At 39.4% G+C, this 14,612-nt stretch overlaps 1 protein-coding gene across 1 annotated transcript in view; it reads right to left on the reverse strand.

Annotated features, from left to right (window-relative positions):
- LOC307141746 (uncharacterized protein) overlaps positions 1-14,612 on the reverse strand; it is a gene marked incomplete at its 5' end in the record, with an annotated part of 252,555 nt that overhangs the window by 223,482 nt on the left and 14,461 nt on the right. Inside the window, 5 exons of the mRNA XM_079842185.1 lie at positions 4,688-4,750; positions 5,119-5,238; positions 12,444-12,524; positions 12,793-13,068; positions 13,280-13,403. Of these exons, the coding sequence (XP_079698311.1) occupies positions 4,688-4,750; positions 5,119-5,238; positions 12,444-12,524; positions 12,793-13,068; positions 13,280-13,403 (664 nt within the window). The remainder of the gene's footprint in view (positions 1-4,687; positions 4,751-5,118; positions 5,239-12,443; positions 12,525-12,792; positions 13,069-13,279; positions 13,404-14,612) is intronic.

The following is a 14,612-nucleotide window of genomic DNA, read 5'->3' on the forward strand; positions in this document are numbered from 1 at the left end:
GGCCTAAAGAGGCCTTCTATCTGAGAGCAAGCCTACTAGGGAGGCCTAGTGAGGCCTACCACCTGCTAGCACTACCTCAGCCGTGCTAGCTGTCAAGCGAATGAGACTCAGAGCGCTCCTCCAGCGAGGCCTAGCTTCAAAGGCCTGCCAACTGATATCAAACACATTGCACAATGTGAGAGTAACAAAAAAAGACCCTAGGGGCTCGTCTCCACGGAGGCCTGATGAGGCCTACCGCATGATAGCCATCAGGCTAGCCATATCAAATTCACGCCTTAATTTCGGCTCTCGCCCTCAAGGAGGCCTAAAGGGGCCTACTACCTGATAGCAAGCAATGCTAGCTCCCCGAGTATCCAACTCAGGAACTCGCCTCCAGGGAGGCCTGGTGAGGCCTACCACCTGGTAGCAAGTTTAACTGACTGCTATGAAACCCTTGACAGTTAGATCCACTGGCTGACTAATACTATTATTGCTTTGACAAAAACGACTCTCAATTGAGAGGAGGCTACCACAGGGATGGTACACCTCATCCACATAGCCTAAGCCAAATGCCCAACTGAAGCTCCAGCATCAGTCTCTAACAAACACTCTGAAGGAGACAAACTATTCTGACCTGCGGTGGCCTACCGAAGGTATATAGTAAAAAACCCTAAGCGGTAGAGAGACAACACTCCATTCTCCCAGAAGGGTGTGCTACCGCTTAGTATCCCGCAAACATTTCAATAGAAAGATCGGCGGCCTAAACACCACTCTCACACTGAGAGGAGGCCTTAATACAAAACTATGATACCATGAGCGGTGGCCAGCCCCGCGATACCTCAATCGCAGAAGGGAAGGCCAACACATACTCAAGCAGCACCTAATGCTGACATAAGCCACCTACAGGGAGAAAACTTCAGTTAGCTCCGTCTCAGAAAAATCCCGTACTGCAACAGGGAATGGTGTCTCTGTAAGAAGCACATTTTTTAGTGTTTCAACACAAAAAATTACCACTCTCACCTGCGGCACGTGGAGCGAAGACTCACCAAGCAGCTATCACCGCGATGTTCTACCGCCCTTGCATGCCTGAAAGTGGCGCTCTCACTAACCAAGCTACGGCGGGCCGTCAGAACCACTGTTCTAATCATCATAGGCCCGCCTCAGGCCTGATGTAAGAAGCGCCTGGGATTTAAAAGACATAGAGTGTTAAAATGTTGCATTAAAAAGGCATTTTAAAAAGGAAAAGGGAGAGGGTAGGATTGAAATCCCCTCAAAGGAGGTGACCCATTACCAACGCCGGGAGCGCTTGTCCTGGATCACCTCCCTAAGATCCCTTTTCCTGCGGGACTGGCGTCTCCTCTGTGTCCTACTCCTCAACGGAGGAGGGGCACGGGAAGAGACGCTCACTCTCTGGTCCATTCTACGGCCCTCAAGCCGCGATGGACCAGGTCCCGCCTGCCTGGGTGCGGACGCAGACCTCAGCGGTATACAGTTCTTGAATGCGGCTGAGCGCGCCTTCGCCTCTCTGAACTTCCCAACCACCGCCTCTACGGAGGTGCCAAAAAGTTCAGAGGGCGAAACTGGTGAATCGAGGAGAAAGCTCTTTTCTTTCTCCCCGATGTCAGCCAAGCTCAACCACAGGTGCCTCTCCGTGGCCACCATCGCCGCCATCGACCGCCCGATCGCGGCAGCGGTTTGTTTAGTGGCCCGGAGAGCCAGGTCTGTGGTGCGGCGCAACTCAGCCACCGCCTCAGGGGACAGCCCCGCCCCCTGGTCGAGGTCTTCCAGCAGATCCGCCTGGTACGCCTGCAACACAGCCATCGTGTGCAGGGTCGCACCAGCCTGACCCGCTGCCGCGTACGCTCTGCCATTCAACCGCGCAGTCGCCCTCAGCGGTCGGGATGGCAGAGTTGGAGCTCTCAGTGTCGATGCACGCCCTGAGACGAGATAGTTCGCGAACGTCTCGTCCATGGGGGGCATCGACACATACCCGTGCTCCGCCATCCCCTCGACATCAGCGAAACTAGCTCGCTGATGCCGGTGGATGCGGGCGGAGTACGGGTTCCTCCATGCCGCCCGGACCTCATCATGGAGGTCCGGGAGGAATGGAAGGCTCGTCTGAGGTACTGGGCTGTGGCCGGGGAGAAACCGATCGTCGAGTCTACCACGTGCGATCTCTCCCCTAGCGCGCCGCCAAGGCAGCCTCAGCCTGCCCGCGGCGCGCTCCACAGTGTCCAGCAGCTCAGCGTACGCGGGACAGGGTGGCTGAGAGGATCCAGGCTGATCCTGGTTGTTGTTACCACCCTCCTCAGCCATCTCCTGCCCGTCCAGAAGAGCACTCGCTGCAGAGCTTCGCGGAGAACTGCCATTCTCCACGTCGACCTGCAGCTCACTCTCGTCAGCCGCTGGATCGTCTGAGAGAACAACGCCTCTCTCCAGACGATCGGCGAGCTCCATCTGGGAGCCCCACGATGTGCGTAGCCGCTCCGCCTCAGCGAGAGTGGAACCCACATCGGTTGCGCCAGATGAAGCGCCCCCTTCCCTCGAGAAGAGGGCCAAACGAGAGCGGAGAGTTCGCAGCGGAAACCTCTCACAGTTTGCACAAGCAGAACCCTCAAGAACTGCTTGTGCATGCTCTTCTCCCAAGCAGAAAACACACAGAGTGTGTGTGTCTTCCGGTGTCAGAAATCTCTGACACGGGTCGGCACACTTCCTGAAGCAGTTCTGCCTCTTCCCAGTGCGTTTCATAATGATACAAAAAGTCTTTTACCAGGATCCGTAGAATTTACCACTTTACAGACAGTCCCTGAAGACGAGAAAGATGTGTATGTGTTGGCACAGCGCCCTTATATACTTCCGGGTCGCATAGTGATGACGTCATGGGTTGTCGTCGGTCAATAGGATTGACGTGATTCGATAGTAACTTCAGACACCTGTGACGCTGGAGGCGTTCCCCATAGCGTCAGCTAGACGCAGCGAGAGTTCCCTTTCGAAAGGGAACTAATCAACAAGAAAAACTACAAAGGACTACACAACATGGCGCAAAAAAGGAAATAACAGAAGTCCACACAAGACGAGGGGAACACAAGACAGGAATCATAACAACTGGATTCTAAACCTCAAAGCAGATATGAGGTTAAAAAAAAACACCCAGAAACACCTCATACGTGGCCGCTCCCAAGTATAAGGGGCTTTCCGTGCCATTAATGCTTGGATAAATTGCTTACGTCTCCTTCGATTAAAAATAATGGCTAATACGGTGGCTGTGATACATGTTAACCTACCAACATTTGTTGCCATGATTTTTTGGAAAGACTAATCGCAAGAGGAAAAAAATACGTTTTAGTCGCATAACATCGGTAAAATGGAAACAAGTTTTTTTATTTGACATCTAGTCTTGCACAAATCTGTAATGGAAACCAGGCTAATGTCTTGGAAATGCATAATAAATTCATGTGCTATTAACTAAATGGGTTACACATGGGTTATTTTAAGGTGACAGTTACACGTTACTACATGTACTTACTATAGTAATAACAGTAAATTATGCATAATTACAAGTAACTAACCCACTAAACAAACCCTAACCTAACCCTATAGTAAGCACATGTAGTAAATGTATATTACTTATTTGAGTAAGTACAATGTAACTACACATACATCATCTTAAAATAAAGTGCAACCACAAAATGTCATGTTCTTGTTCCATAGGTAATTACACTTGTCCTGTATTCTATTACATTGAGAAAGTACTGCATCTAACAGTATTTGATAAAAGACATTTAGTTTGACATTGAACAGTCATTTGTTGAGGGTTCAGTCACTGAAAAATGTGACATCCGAAGGAGACACAAAATGTAACAATGTAACAAACTCCAGGTGTCAATTGACACCTACTGCAAGATACTAAAGAAGCTTTGTTGTTTAACGGAGCAATTAATTGAACAGACATTTTTGTCTGATAATAAATTTCATATGCATAGTCTACAATTCCATTTGCAACAGAGGCTACAGTAGTGTGACTGTGTTTTGTAGGATAATTTAAAAAAGATCAATAGAAAAACTGTGGTCTCATTTCCTACCGGATTTGAAAACAAAAAACAACAATTTTGGCAGCAGCCGCATTAATTATGTACAAAGTAAAGCAACATTTCTCAGAAGTTGGTCCTATAGGAGTGCGATTTATTGGCTGCTTGTTCCCAAAAGGTATTCTCAATTTCCCACTCCAAACTAAGCAAGCGGTTCTTGTCAAGAAATGTCTCTATTCCAAAACACAACAAACTAATTAGACTAATGACCTTAAAGACCATTTGTCCTTAACAAACATATCATCAGCTGTTCATTTGTATGCATTCCAATCATTCTTGCAGCGGCTGCAATCTCTAAGTGACACAAGGAAGGGAACATGTCTATTTACTGCCAACACTTCACAGAGAAGACAAAAATCTCTTTAAGTATGTTGCGATAATAATAACTTCCAAGAAAACCTAATGAACTAAAGTGTACCACACATTGTATAATAATGGCAGGAAAACTGCATAAAGCAACTTGTACTGAAAACCAGAGATTGCGAATCTTAATGCACATGCACTCTCTCATGTCTTTTAAAAGAAAAATCGATTAAATGTCACTGAACAAGGAACTAAGCAATTTTGTGTTATTTAGAAGAAAGAAAATAAATGTGTGATTGATGAAACCCAGTCCTTACCATGTCTCCTTTATCTCCCTTTTGTCCAGAATGTCCTGCCAAAACCGGAAGCCCTTGATCCCCCTTTCAAATACACATAAGTTACATTATGCAATGTTAATATGCTAAATCGGCTCTCTGTATCAGGTCTAAAACACTGTGATCAAAATTCAAAGAGGAGTCCTAGCCTGAACTCTGGCTCTTTGTACTTCAGAAGAGATTAGCTGAGCATCACCCGCTGATGAAGTGCATGTCTGTGCCCAAACACCCCCTTATTTGTGCTAAATTGCTTCTAATAAGCTTTTATTTCTGCCTCTGGCTGTCATCCAAGTATACGGACTGGCATAAATGTGCTTTAATTGGCCATTCATTTTGCATGCGGCATTACCTCAGGATCCATTGTGGAGTGCTAACTCGCTCATTTTAAGAATGCTTTTATGGTTTAACTTTACCTTCAGAGTGGGACAGTGGCATCGGTCGGTGGGGAGCTGAGCTGGCATGGACAGCATTCTGTGGAGGTATCCTGTGACCAGTGGGGCCGCTGTGGGGTTGTGGGTTACTACAGGTTCACACTGTAAGATTGAAAATAAGGAAATACAGGAAACGGTGTTAAATTATTCAAACATAGACCAAGATAATCAATTATACGCTTCGAATGGGATATGTGGGGGATTTTCTACATTAGTATGTATGCATAGTGCATCCATACGCATCTTCTTCTGAAATGCATCACACCGACAAATTGTGTTATGCTAAATATATCATTAGGTGCTGTAAAGTCATATTAATGTGCTTAAAGAGTTCAATTCTGATATATTTGAGAACAGCATTTGTACATTTTCTTCAGTATTATTGTACAACATTAAAGGAACACGGCACTTTTTTTGAAAAAAATAGGCTCATTTTCCAACTCCCCTAGAGTTAAACAGTTGAGTTTAACCGTTTTCGAATCCATTCAGCCAATCTCCGGGTCTGGCAGTGGCACTTTTAGCATAGCTTAGCATAGATCATTGAATCTGATTAGACCGTTAGCATCTCAAAAAAATGACCAAAGAGTTTCGATATTTTTCCTATTTAAGACTTGACTCTTCTGTAGTTTCTGTAGTGTTCCTTTAAAGAGTACATAATGTATATACTGTATATATTATAGGTAAACAACCTTTTGTTCTCTGTGTCCAATAGTATTTAGTTTAGTGAGGAAGCACTCCAAACTATGCCGTTAAAACAAAATTCTCTGAATCATTAGGACTGAATTGCCAACAGAGTCAGACCAGTTAGATAAACCTGAAAGATCAATTTATTGACAAGTTTTTTTTTTTTGTTGTTTTTTGCAAATCAAAACCAAATAGTCCATAGAGTCTGATTCTTATGTAGTCCCTAAAGGTACACTGTGGCGGAAAACATATGAGATGGGAGGAAAGTTGATGCTTTTGCATTCTCTCACATATTTTTTTTCTTTGCATTCTTTCCATCATAATGTTTGCGTTTCCCCAAGAAACTTTGCGTTCACTCACAAATCTTTTGTGTTCTTTGCGAACGCAAAGTTTCTCCTGGGAATGCAAAACAACAAAAGCATTAACAAATAACTTTTCCTCCCAACTTATATTTTTTTCCTTGAGCATGTCCCTTTAGGGGCTCCGGAGATTCCCAAACAAATGACTATCAAGAGCCAGTTCTTTTTAGTGAAGTACTGTTATTTAATACATTTAACTTCATTTAATAGTACACTTATTTTAGCTCTAAAAAGACAAATAAGTGTCAATAATTGCAAAAAAATAAACTACAGTTCAAAAGTTTTGGGTCAATACAATTAGTATGCTCACCAAGGTTGCATTTTTTAAAAAATCAAAATACAGTATTTTATCAAATATTTTTACAATTTTATAAAACTTTTTTTAATTTAATATAATTTTAAATGTAATTTACTCCTGTGATGACAAAGCTGAATTTTCTGCATCATTACTCCAGTCTTCAGAGTCACATGATCCTTCAGAAATCATTATAATATGCTAATTTAGGAATATTTAGTAACATTTAAATCTACATTTATTCTAGATTTATTTATTTATATCTAAATTAAATCTATAATGACCTTTTTGATCCATTTAATACATTCTTGAAGAATAAAAGTACACATTTCTTTTTAAAAATCGTATTAACCCCAAACTTTTCAAAACATAAATTGTTTATTAATTAAAAGTTAAACACTATTATTTCAATATTATCTTGCCAATTGTATTGTTTTTTCTTCTTTAATGCCCTAAAATAATTGTTGATAGAGCCATGAAGGAACTCATGACTGGAATCTTAATATTCCCCCTACTCTTACCCCAATAAAATTGACTCTGAATTAAAATTGAATTAAACTATGGCCCCTAAAGAGATGGCGCCCTAAGCGATCGAAAGTGTTGCCTGATAACGTGACCGACCCTGTTAGCCACTTGGACCATTCCACTTTCATGTGGAAAACACTAAGGAAACATTATCCCAAACGCTGAGAAGAGGGATTAGCACACATTTGTAAAGACCATGTACCAATTACAACATTGAGCAGGGATGTGGATTTTCTCTAATCCAATCGTTTAAGACAGTATGTTGCCTTTAATTAATCAGAAATGATTGACCGGAGCAACTCGAGCTAAAAGGATACCCCCTAAAGGGATTTGACCACGTTGGAAACATTCAGTTCAACAACAATAATTGGACAAAAATTGCTGTGACTCTGTTCCACAACCTACTTTATTGCCTATGTAGACAGCATTTTTAAGACAGTTTCAAAAGGTAGAATACCTTTTTATGCCAAATTTTGAGGCAACGAACCCCAAAAGCCCATGTTGCACTGCTTATCTCTTTGCACTGGCTTCCGGTTGCAGCTTGGATCAAGTCCAAGACATTGATTCTTGCCTACAGAATGACCACAGGATTCGACTCCTCCTACCTCCACTCTCTCTTACAAGTCTACGTACCCTCCAGGAACCTGTGGTCGGTAATTGAGCAGCGCCTTGTGGTACCATCACAGAGAGGCACAAAATCTTTCAAGAACGTTTTCATTTCTTGCTGGTGAAATGACCTTTCAAACCCTATCCAGACAGCCAAATCTCTGACCATTTTCAAGAATCCGCTGAAAACTCATCTCTTCCATCTGCACTTAAAGGGATAGTTCATCCTAAAATGAAAATTAAGTCATTAATTTAGGCGCAAAAGTATCACAGAATGGTCCCATGCAACACATGCCATATATTCCAAATGTTCCGGGGTATATGATAGGGTTTAGGGGAAAAAAATGGCCGTTGGTTTTCTGTCCACATCTGCACAACATGAGCGCTTGTGAGACTCTATTAGCTCCGAGTTTTTATTATTCTTGAGAAATCGTGAAATACAATGGCTAGAAATCCCCCCCAAAAAAAGTATCTGTGTACTTTCCGTGAACGTGATAACTTCTTGTTACAACTAACATAATGGATATATATCTACCTCAGAGAAGAAGGTACATGTATTGAGCCATTCTATTATTATTTTGCGTCTTTTTTAAAAAGCTTGATGCTGGTTGCTATTCACTGCCATTATATGGACAAGTGTGAGCGGGACATAAAAAAAACCAAATGGTAACACTTTATAATAACTACACGCTATGAAGCATTTGTTAAGCATTAGAAAATAGTTAATTCATCATTTATAAAGCATTAATAGACATTAATAGGCAGTTTATAAATACAGCTATAAATGCTTTATTCTTGATTTATAAGCAGATCTATAATGTGTTTAATAATTGTATTTTCATATATATAAATGATCAATTTATTTCTAAATTATTACATTATTTACAAACCAGTTATTTAGGAGTTGTCAGTGGTTCATCAGATCATTTAGAAAGTGTAAGTAAAGGATTAATAAACTATTTAAATGTACATTTATACATGGTTTGATTTTAATTTGATATTAAGTTACTAGTTTTACAGTCTCCATTTTTGCATTTTGAAATAAATATTTCTATGTGCTATTGTCCTCTGTGTTGTGTTTGTTTCCTTTTTATGTTCAGAAGAGAACTGAGCCACCCATTTAAGCCCACCGGCAACTATAGATGCCGCAGTAGTTGTCATTTTCCTTTTGTAAATATTTTTCTAGATAGTATCCATGTTTTTAATCTCAATGACATGCAAGAAATCAACCAAATAAAGGATTTCAAGAGGGGAAAAAAGGTATTAACTTCCTTCCTGTCACATGAGACTGCCAACTTCAGACCCCTACTTCCAGGAAGCAAAATGAAGGCAAACCCTCCCAAACAAAGGTTATTTTCATGTTACTAATAAGTATTTTTTGTTGACATATATATATATCTACATAATCGTGAAGGTCTCTAGAATCATCCAAACAAAACAATTCTTAACTCAGATCAATAGTTTTTTGTACACTTAGTCCAAGCAGCAACTATAGTTGCCAGTGGGCAAATGCCTTGTAAGTACATATAATGGGGAAATGGGGTATACTGTGTTAACAGGTTAATAAATCAAGGTTTTTTGTTCTTTAGTGCTTTTTGCTTTCATAATATCCCACCTAAAACATAACTTAACCCTTTAACTGACATCTCTACTGTACAGTAGACCTTAATTCGATAGAGAAAAATATAATATTTTATGATATTATGTCTTGTAAGGGCCAAAATATTAAGGACCCTTCATCCAGTTTGGAATGGATGCGTTTCATTCTAATCAGTCAAGGACCCTTATTCTTTTTATGACTAGTAGCTTACGATTACAATATAATGTGGAAATTCAGACAAGTAATGAGTTTACATGTACATTATTATATGAAATCACCTACTGCAGTCAGCCATTGAATATATGGGACTCTTTGTTTATTTAATTATTTTTGTTATATAGATGTAATTTTTTGGTCATTATATTAATTTATTTTCATTTAACTTTTTGATACACAATGCCCTGTTAGGGCAACTTAATGGCTGCACTTTGTTCTGCACTATGTTCCACCACTTTAAGACAAATGTATTTGTTGTATTTTCATATTCAACAGATTATAAGATAGATGCAGCTTTTTTGAGATTGCATCGAATGTTCTTCGACTTTTATACACAATAAATTTGTTTATGAATAAAGATTGATCTGTTGAAAACAGTTATTTTGAGTTAGATGCCAAATGTTCTCCTCCTAGTCAAATTTGACATTGAAGGGGTGCATACAACATATTTGCCCACTGGCAGCTATAGTTGCCGCACATTCAAATACGATTTTCAAGAAAAAAAACTCAAACCTGGGGAAAATAAATACAGAACATGTTCACATAGGACACTATTAACATGAATATATGCATGAAACCATTCAGAAAAATTTGGGCACAAATGGGTTAAATCTCCTTTGTAAAAGCTTTACGAGGCATAAATAGTCCTCACTTTAGATGAGCTCACAGAAATAGTTAACTGATTACTACTAAATGTTTTATAACTACCTGAATTAATCATGAATTACAGTAGGAATACATGTTAATAAAGCATTTATTAACACACTGAGTAACTATTACTATATGTCTAAATAATATGTATAAATGTACATTTAAATTGTTTATTAATCCTTTACTTAGTAAATAATAAATAAGTTAGTAAATAATGTAATACTTCATTTAGAAATGATAAATTGATCATTTATAAAGTATGAAAATACAATTATTAAACACATTATAGATCTGCTTCTAAATCAAGAATAAAGCATTTATAAGTATATGTATAAATTGCCTATTAATGTCTAATAATGCTTTATAAATGATGAATTAACTATTTACTAATGCTTAAATAATGCTTCATAGCGTGTAGCTATTATAGAGTGTTACCAAAAAAATCTACTTTTGTTGTTCATAAAAGAAAGAAGGGCATATGGCATTAGAACAACACCAGGGTAAGTAAACGATGACTTAATTTTCATTTTAGAGTGAACTATCCCTTTAACTGCAGCCTGTTTAAAAAATAATGACTCTATTGCAATATCTACTTCACTATATTACTTTGTTCATGGCCTCACTGTTTCTTAATCTGTCCCTATTCTAGCTTGTACTATCATGAGCGATGGCTGAAACTTTGTATTACTAACACTTCTTTATTGCCCCTATAAGATGAGTTGCTTGTTTTATTCCTCAATTGTATGTCACTTTGGATGAAAGCGTTTGCTAAATGAATAAATGTAAATATATCCTTCACTGAGAAGGAAATCCCACAATGCGCTGCAATGAGTTAACCATTGAAAACGGCAGAGGAAACGAGAGAGATGATTACAAATATTTACCAAAAACTGAAAATTTTTAGTAAATGCCTTAAACTTTAGTCTATTTTTCAAACAAAACCATCACACAAGCCATTGGAAGCTGTCTATGTAGGGCAGGCAGTATAACCAGCAAAATAGCTCACTTGATTTTGGAACAGAGCCTTTGAAAACTACCACGACAGATAAAACAAAAAGAGACCCTTCAATCTTTCAAACATAACCTGAAAGAATAAATGCTATTCAAAAGCTGTGTTAAAATTTGACTGGCATGTTCAGATTTTATTTTTTTTGTCCTCAGGAACTGGGGAAAATTTTAGTCCTAGGAACGTCTTTTGGAGAGCTCCTACTTCAGAGTAGGGTCTAAACCAGCACAATAGGAACTGCAAGTGATGTAAATGTACACTAATTTGCAGAATGCAAGTGATACGAAGAACGCCATTTTTTTAAAAGCTGTGTACACACAGATTATAGCCTATATACACTGATCAGGCATAACATTATGTGAAAATTGTGTTGGTCCCTCTTTTGCTGCCAAACAGCCCTGATCCGTCGAGGCATGGACTCCACTAGACCCCTGAAGGTGTGCTGTGGTATGTGGCACCAAGATTTTAGCAGCAGATCCTTTAAGTCCTATAAGTTGCGAGGTGGGGCCTCCATGGATCGGACTTGTTTGTTCAGCACATCCCAGAGATGCTCGATTCGATTAGCTCCAATCTTATCTCCCCACGTTGATCCTGTTGCCGGTTCACCACTGTGCCTTTCTTGGACCACTTTTGATAGATACTGACCACCGCAGACCGGGAACACCCCACAAGAGCTGCAGTTTTGGAGATGCTCTGACCCAGTCGTCTAGCCATCACAATTTGGCCCTTGTCAAACTCGCTCAAATAGTTACACTTCGCTATTTTTCCTTCTAACACATCAACTTTGAGGACAAAATGTTAACTTGCTGTCTAATATATCCCACCCACTAACAGGTGCTGTGACAAGGAGATAATCAGTGTTATTCACAGTGTTATGGTCATGTTATGCCTGATCGGTGTATTTACTCCATGAACATGGAAAACAGTGATAGACGGACCTCTCAACCTTAACGCTCAGGAGAAAATCCAACGCGACTTTGAGGGGACCAAGCAAAACATGATTATGTAATTCTGCTCAACTAGCGACATTAGGCATCAACCACACGACAAACACTTTTTCATATACTGTCTACTTTCTTGTATAACAGTTCTATCTAATAACAGATTAGACAGGACTGTTAAACAGATCGTAAACTAATGAAGACGGAGAATGTGTGAGCTGTGTGCTCAGGCTCTGGTGTTCTCAGCGGCGTCAGAATAAAAGTCACAACAACAAGCGCGGCTTACTGCCAGTGTGAATGCAACCAGAAAAATGGCCCAAGGGGAACGTTTAGTTCTTGGGGAGTTCCTATAACCAAGTTCCTAGAACTACCCGATGCGAAAGCCCCTATTAAAACTGCAGCACCATAAACCTGAACATCTTACCGTAACTCCAGGAGAATCACAGCATCTGTCCAGGTCGGCTATTCTAGCATCACAGAAAATCAGAATCTCTTGAAGCTCAATCTGTAAAGGTAAATTGACATTTATTGTCATGAACACAGATAACTGACAAACAAATACAACAGAGTTGCAGTCAACCTTATGAAATTTTGACCTGCAACAGCTTCAGACTTGAAGTTAGTGAAGTTCCTTTAATCTATAAGCGGTTTCCATCATAGTTTGATGGAGCTTTCGCATTCACTAACTGTGCTAAATGTACCAAGCGTTAGCATTCATATTCAGCTTCTGAGCGTAGACTCATTTATGACCATTGAGAACCTCCAAAACTCACATCTACTGGACGTCCATCCTCCACTCTAGTTGTGATGAAGGTGCGTCCACTCACGTCCATTCCAGACCTTTCAGTGGTCACCTGACGTTCAATTAATTTGCAGTCCAGGTAGATGGAGACGGCGTTGCTCTCGACAGAAACACCAAGCTTGTGGAACTGTCGATCGAAGAGGGCGTGCAGGTCTCGGTTCTTGAATATATACAGGAGGCTGTTCTTCAAAAAACCCTGAGCTAAAAACTCTACTGTTTTTTTAGCTCCATCCACTATTAATGACACCTAAATGAAGTAGGAAAGAGATGAACATTAGTGGTTCATTAAGACAGTTAATGAAATGAAGCGATTGCCTTTGCAAAAGGAGTACCATTTATGTAATGATCATTTTGACAGTCTTGCAGGAGTTATTGGTTTTGAGCATACCCTGATTGATCAATGTCTATTTTACAAATAAAAAATGAATGAAATCTTAAATCTTGAATCTTTTACATACCTGTGTATCTCCATTTTTATCAAAGATCTGCAGAACAAACCAGCGATCTCTCTTTGTGGTTTTTCTGAGCCGGAACGTGGCAATAATGGAGTATTCGTGAGAAAGTCCATTTGGGAACACAGATCTTTAGGCAAAAGACACAAACATCTACAATTAAGGTTTATCAAAATAAAGAGTAGATTACAAAAAAAAAGGAGTAAGTAAGTCTCTTATGCTTACAAATTAAGGCTTGAATAAAACTTACAGTAAAAACAGTAAAACTGTGAAATATTATTGTTATTGTGAAATAATATTAATAGAAAGTTGTGCTGCTTAATTTTTTCAGTATTCTTGATGAATAGAATGTTAAAAATGTCTTTGCTGGTAATTTGGAAGCATCCTTGCTTAATGCGTTTGAACAGTAAGAAAGCTGTTACTGAATAATTCTCAGGGTGGTTTTATGCTATTTATATGAATTCAAAAAAATTAAATACAACAAATTCCCATAAAAATTCCCATAAAGCCCCTTTATGCCAGAAAATCAGTGACAAACAGAAGCATTTTATTAAATATCTCATGCAACAAGAAAGACATCAACAGCGACAAATGAAAAATGAATTGTTTTTGAAATGGTGCATAAACCGCCCAAACAAAATGCCTAAATGAATCAGACTTCCAATCGCTGCATATGAGGGAACAAGAACGTTCTAGAAAAGCATGTTTGATTGTTGCTTCAGTTCAGCGGTGAAGTGCCATTTTCAGTCATTTGTCATTTAACACACTGTATATTCAAAGCAACATATTGTACATGAAATGACTGTTAACCTGAATCTGAACGTGTGTTATTAGCTTCAATAAGGCAAGGCAAGGCAAGGCAAGTTTATTTGTTTAGCACATTTCATACACAGTGGCAATTCAAAGTGCTTTACACATAAAAGAAGTTAAAATAGTTATAAAAAATAAAATAAAAATATACATAGTATAATAGTTATAATAGGAATTAAAAGGAAATTAATAGGAAATAAAAATAAAGATGAAATCCCCTATCTAGGGTGGAAGAAAATGGAGAGTCAGGTTTACTTTAAAAATATTTGTCAGGTAACTGTGCGTTTAGACAGTACCCTTACAGACAAATCTTCTTGGCCTAACTTGAGGGTGTTCTCTAGATGTTTTACCCGCCAGAGCAGATCTAAACAGGTCTTCCTCGCACCAGAGCGAGTAATAACTGATGTTAGTGCACTGGCATCCATGTTCTCCTCTGTATTGTCTCTATAGTCTCGCCTGAATAATTTATCAGATGAGATTATCCGAAAACAATGTAAATGTGTCCATTCATAACCGGAGATAATCCTGT

The sequence above is a fragment of the Gobio gobio genome, assembly GCF_949357685.1.
Source record: "Gobio gobio genome assembly, chromosome: 18".
NCBI classification, from domain to species: Eukaryota; Metazoa; Chordata; class Actinopteri; order Cypriniformes; family Gobionidae; genus Gobio; species Gobio gobio.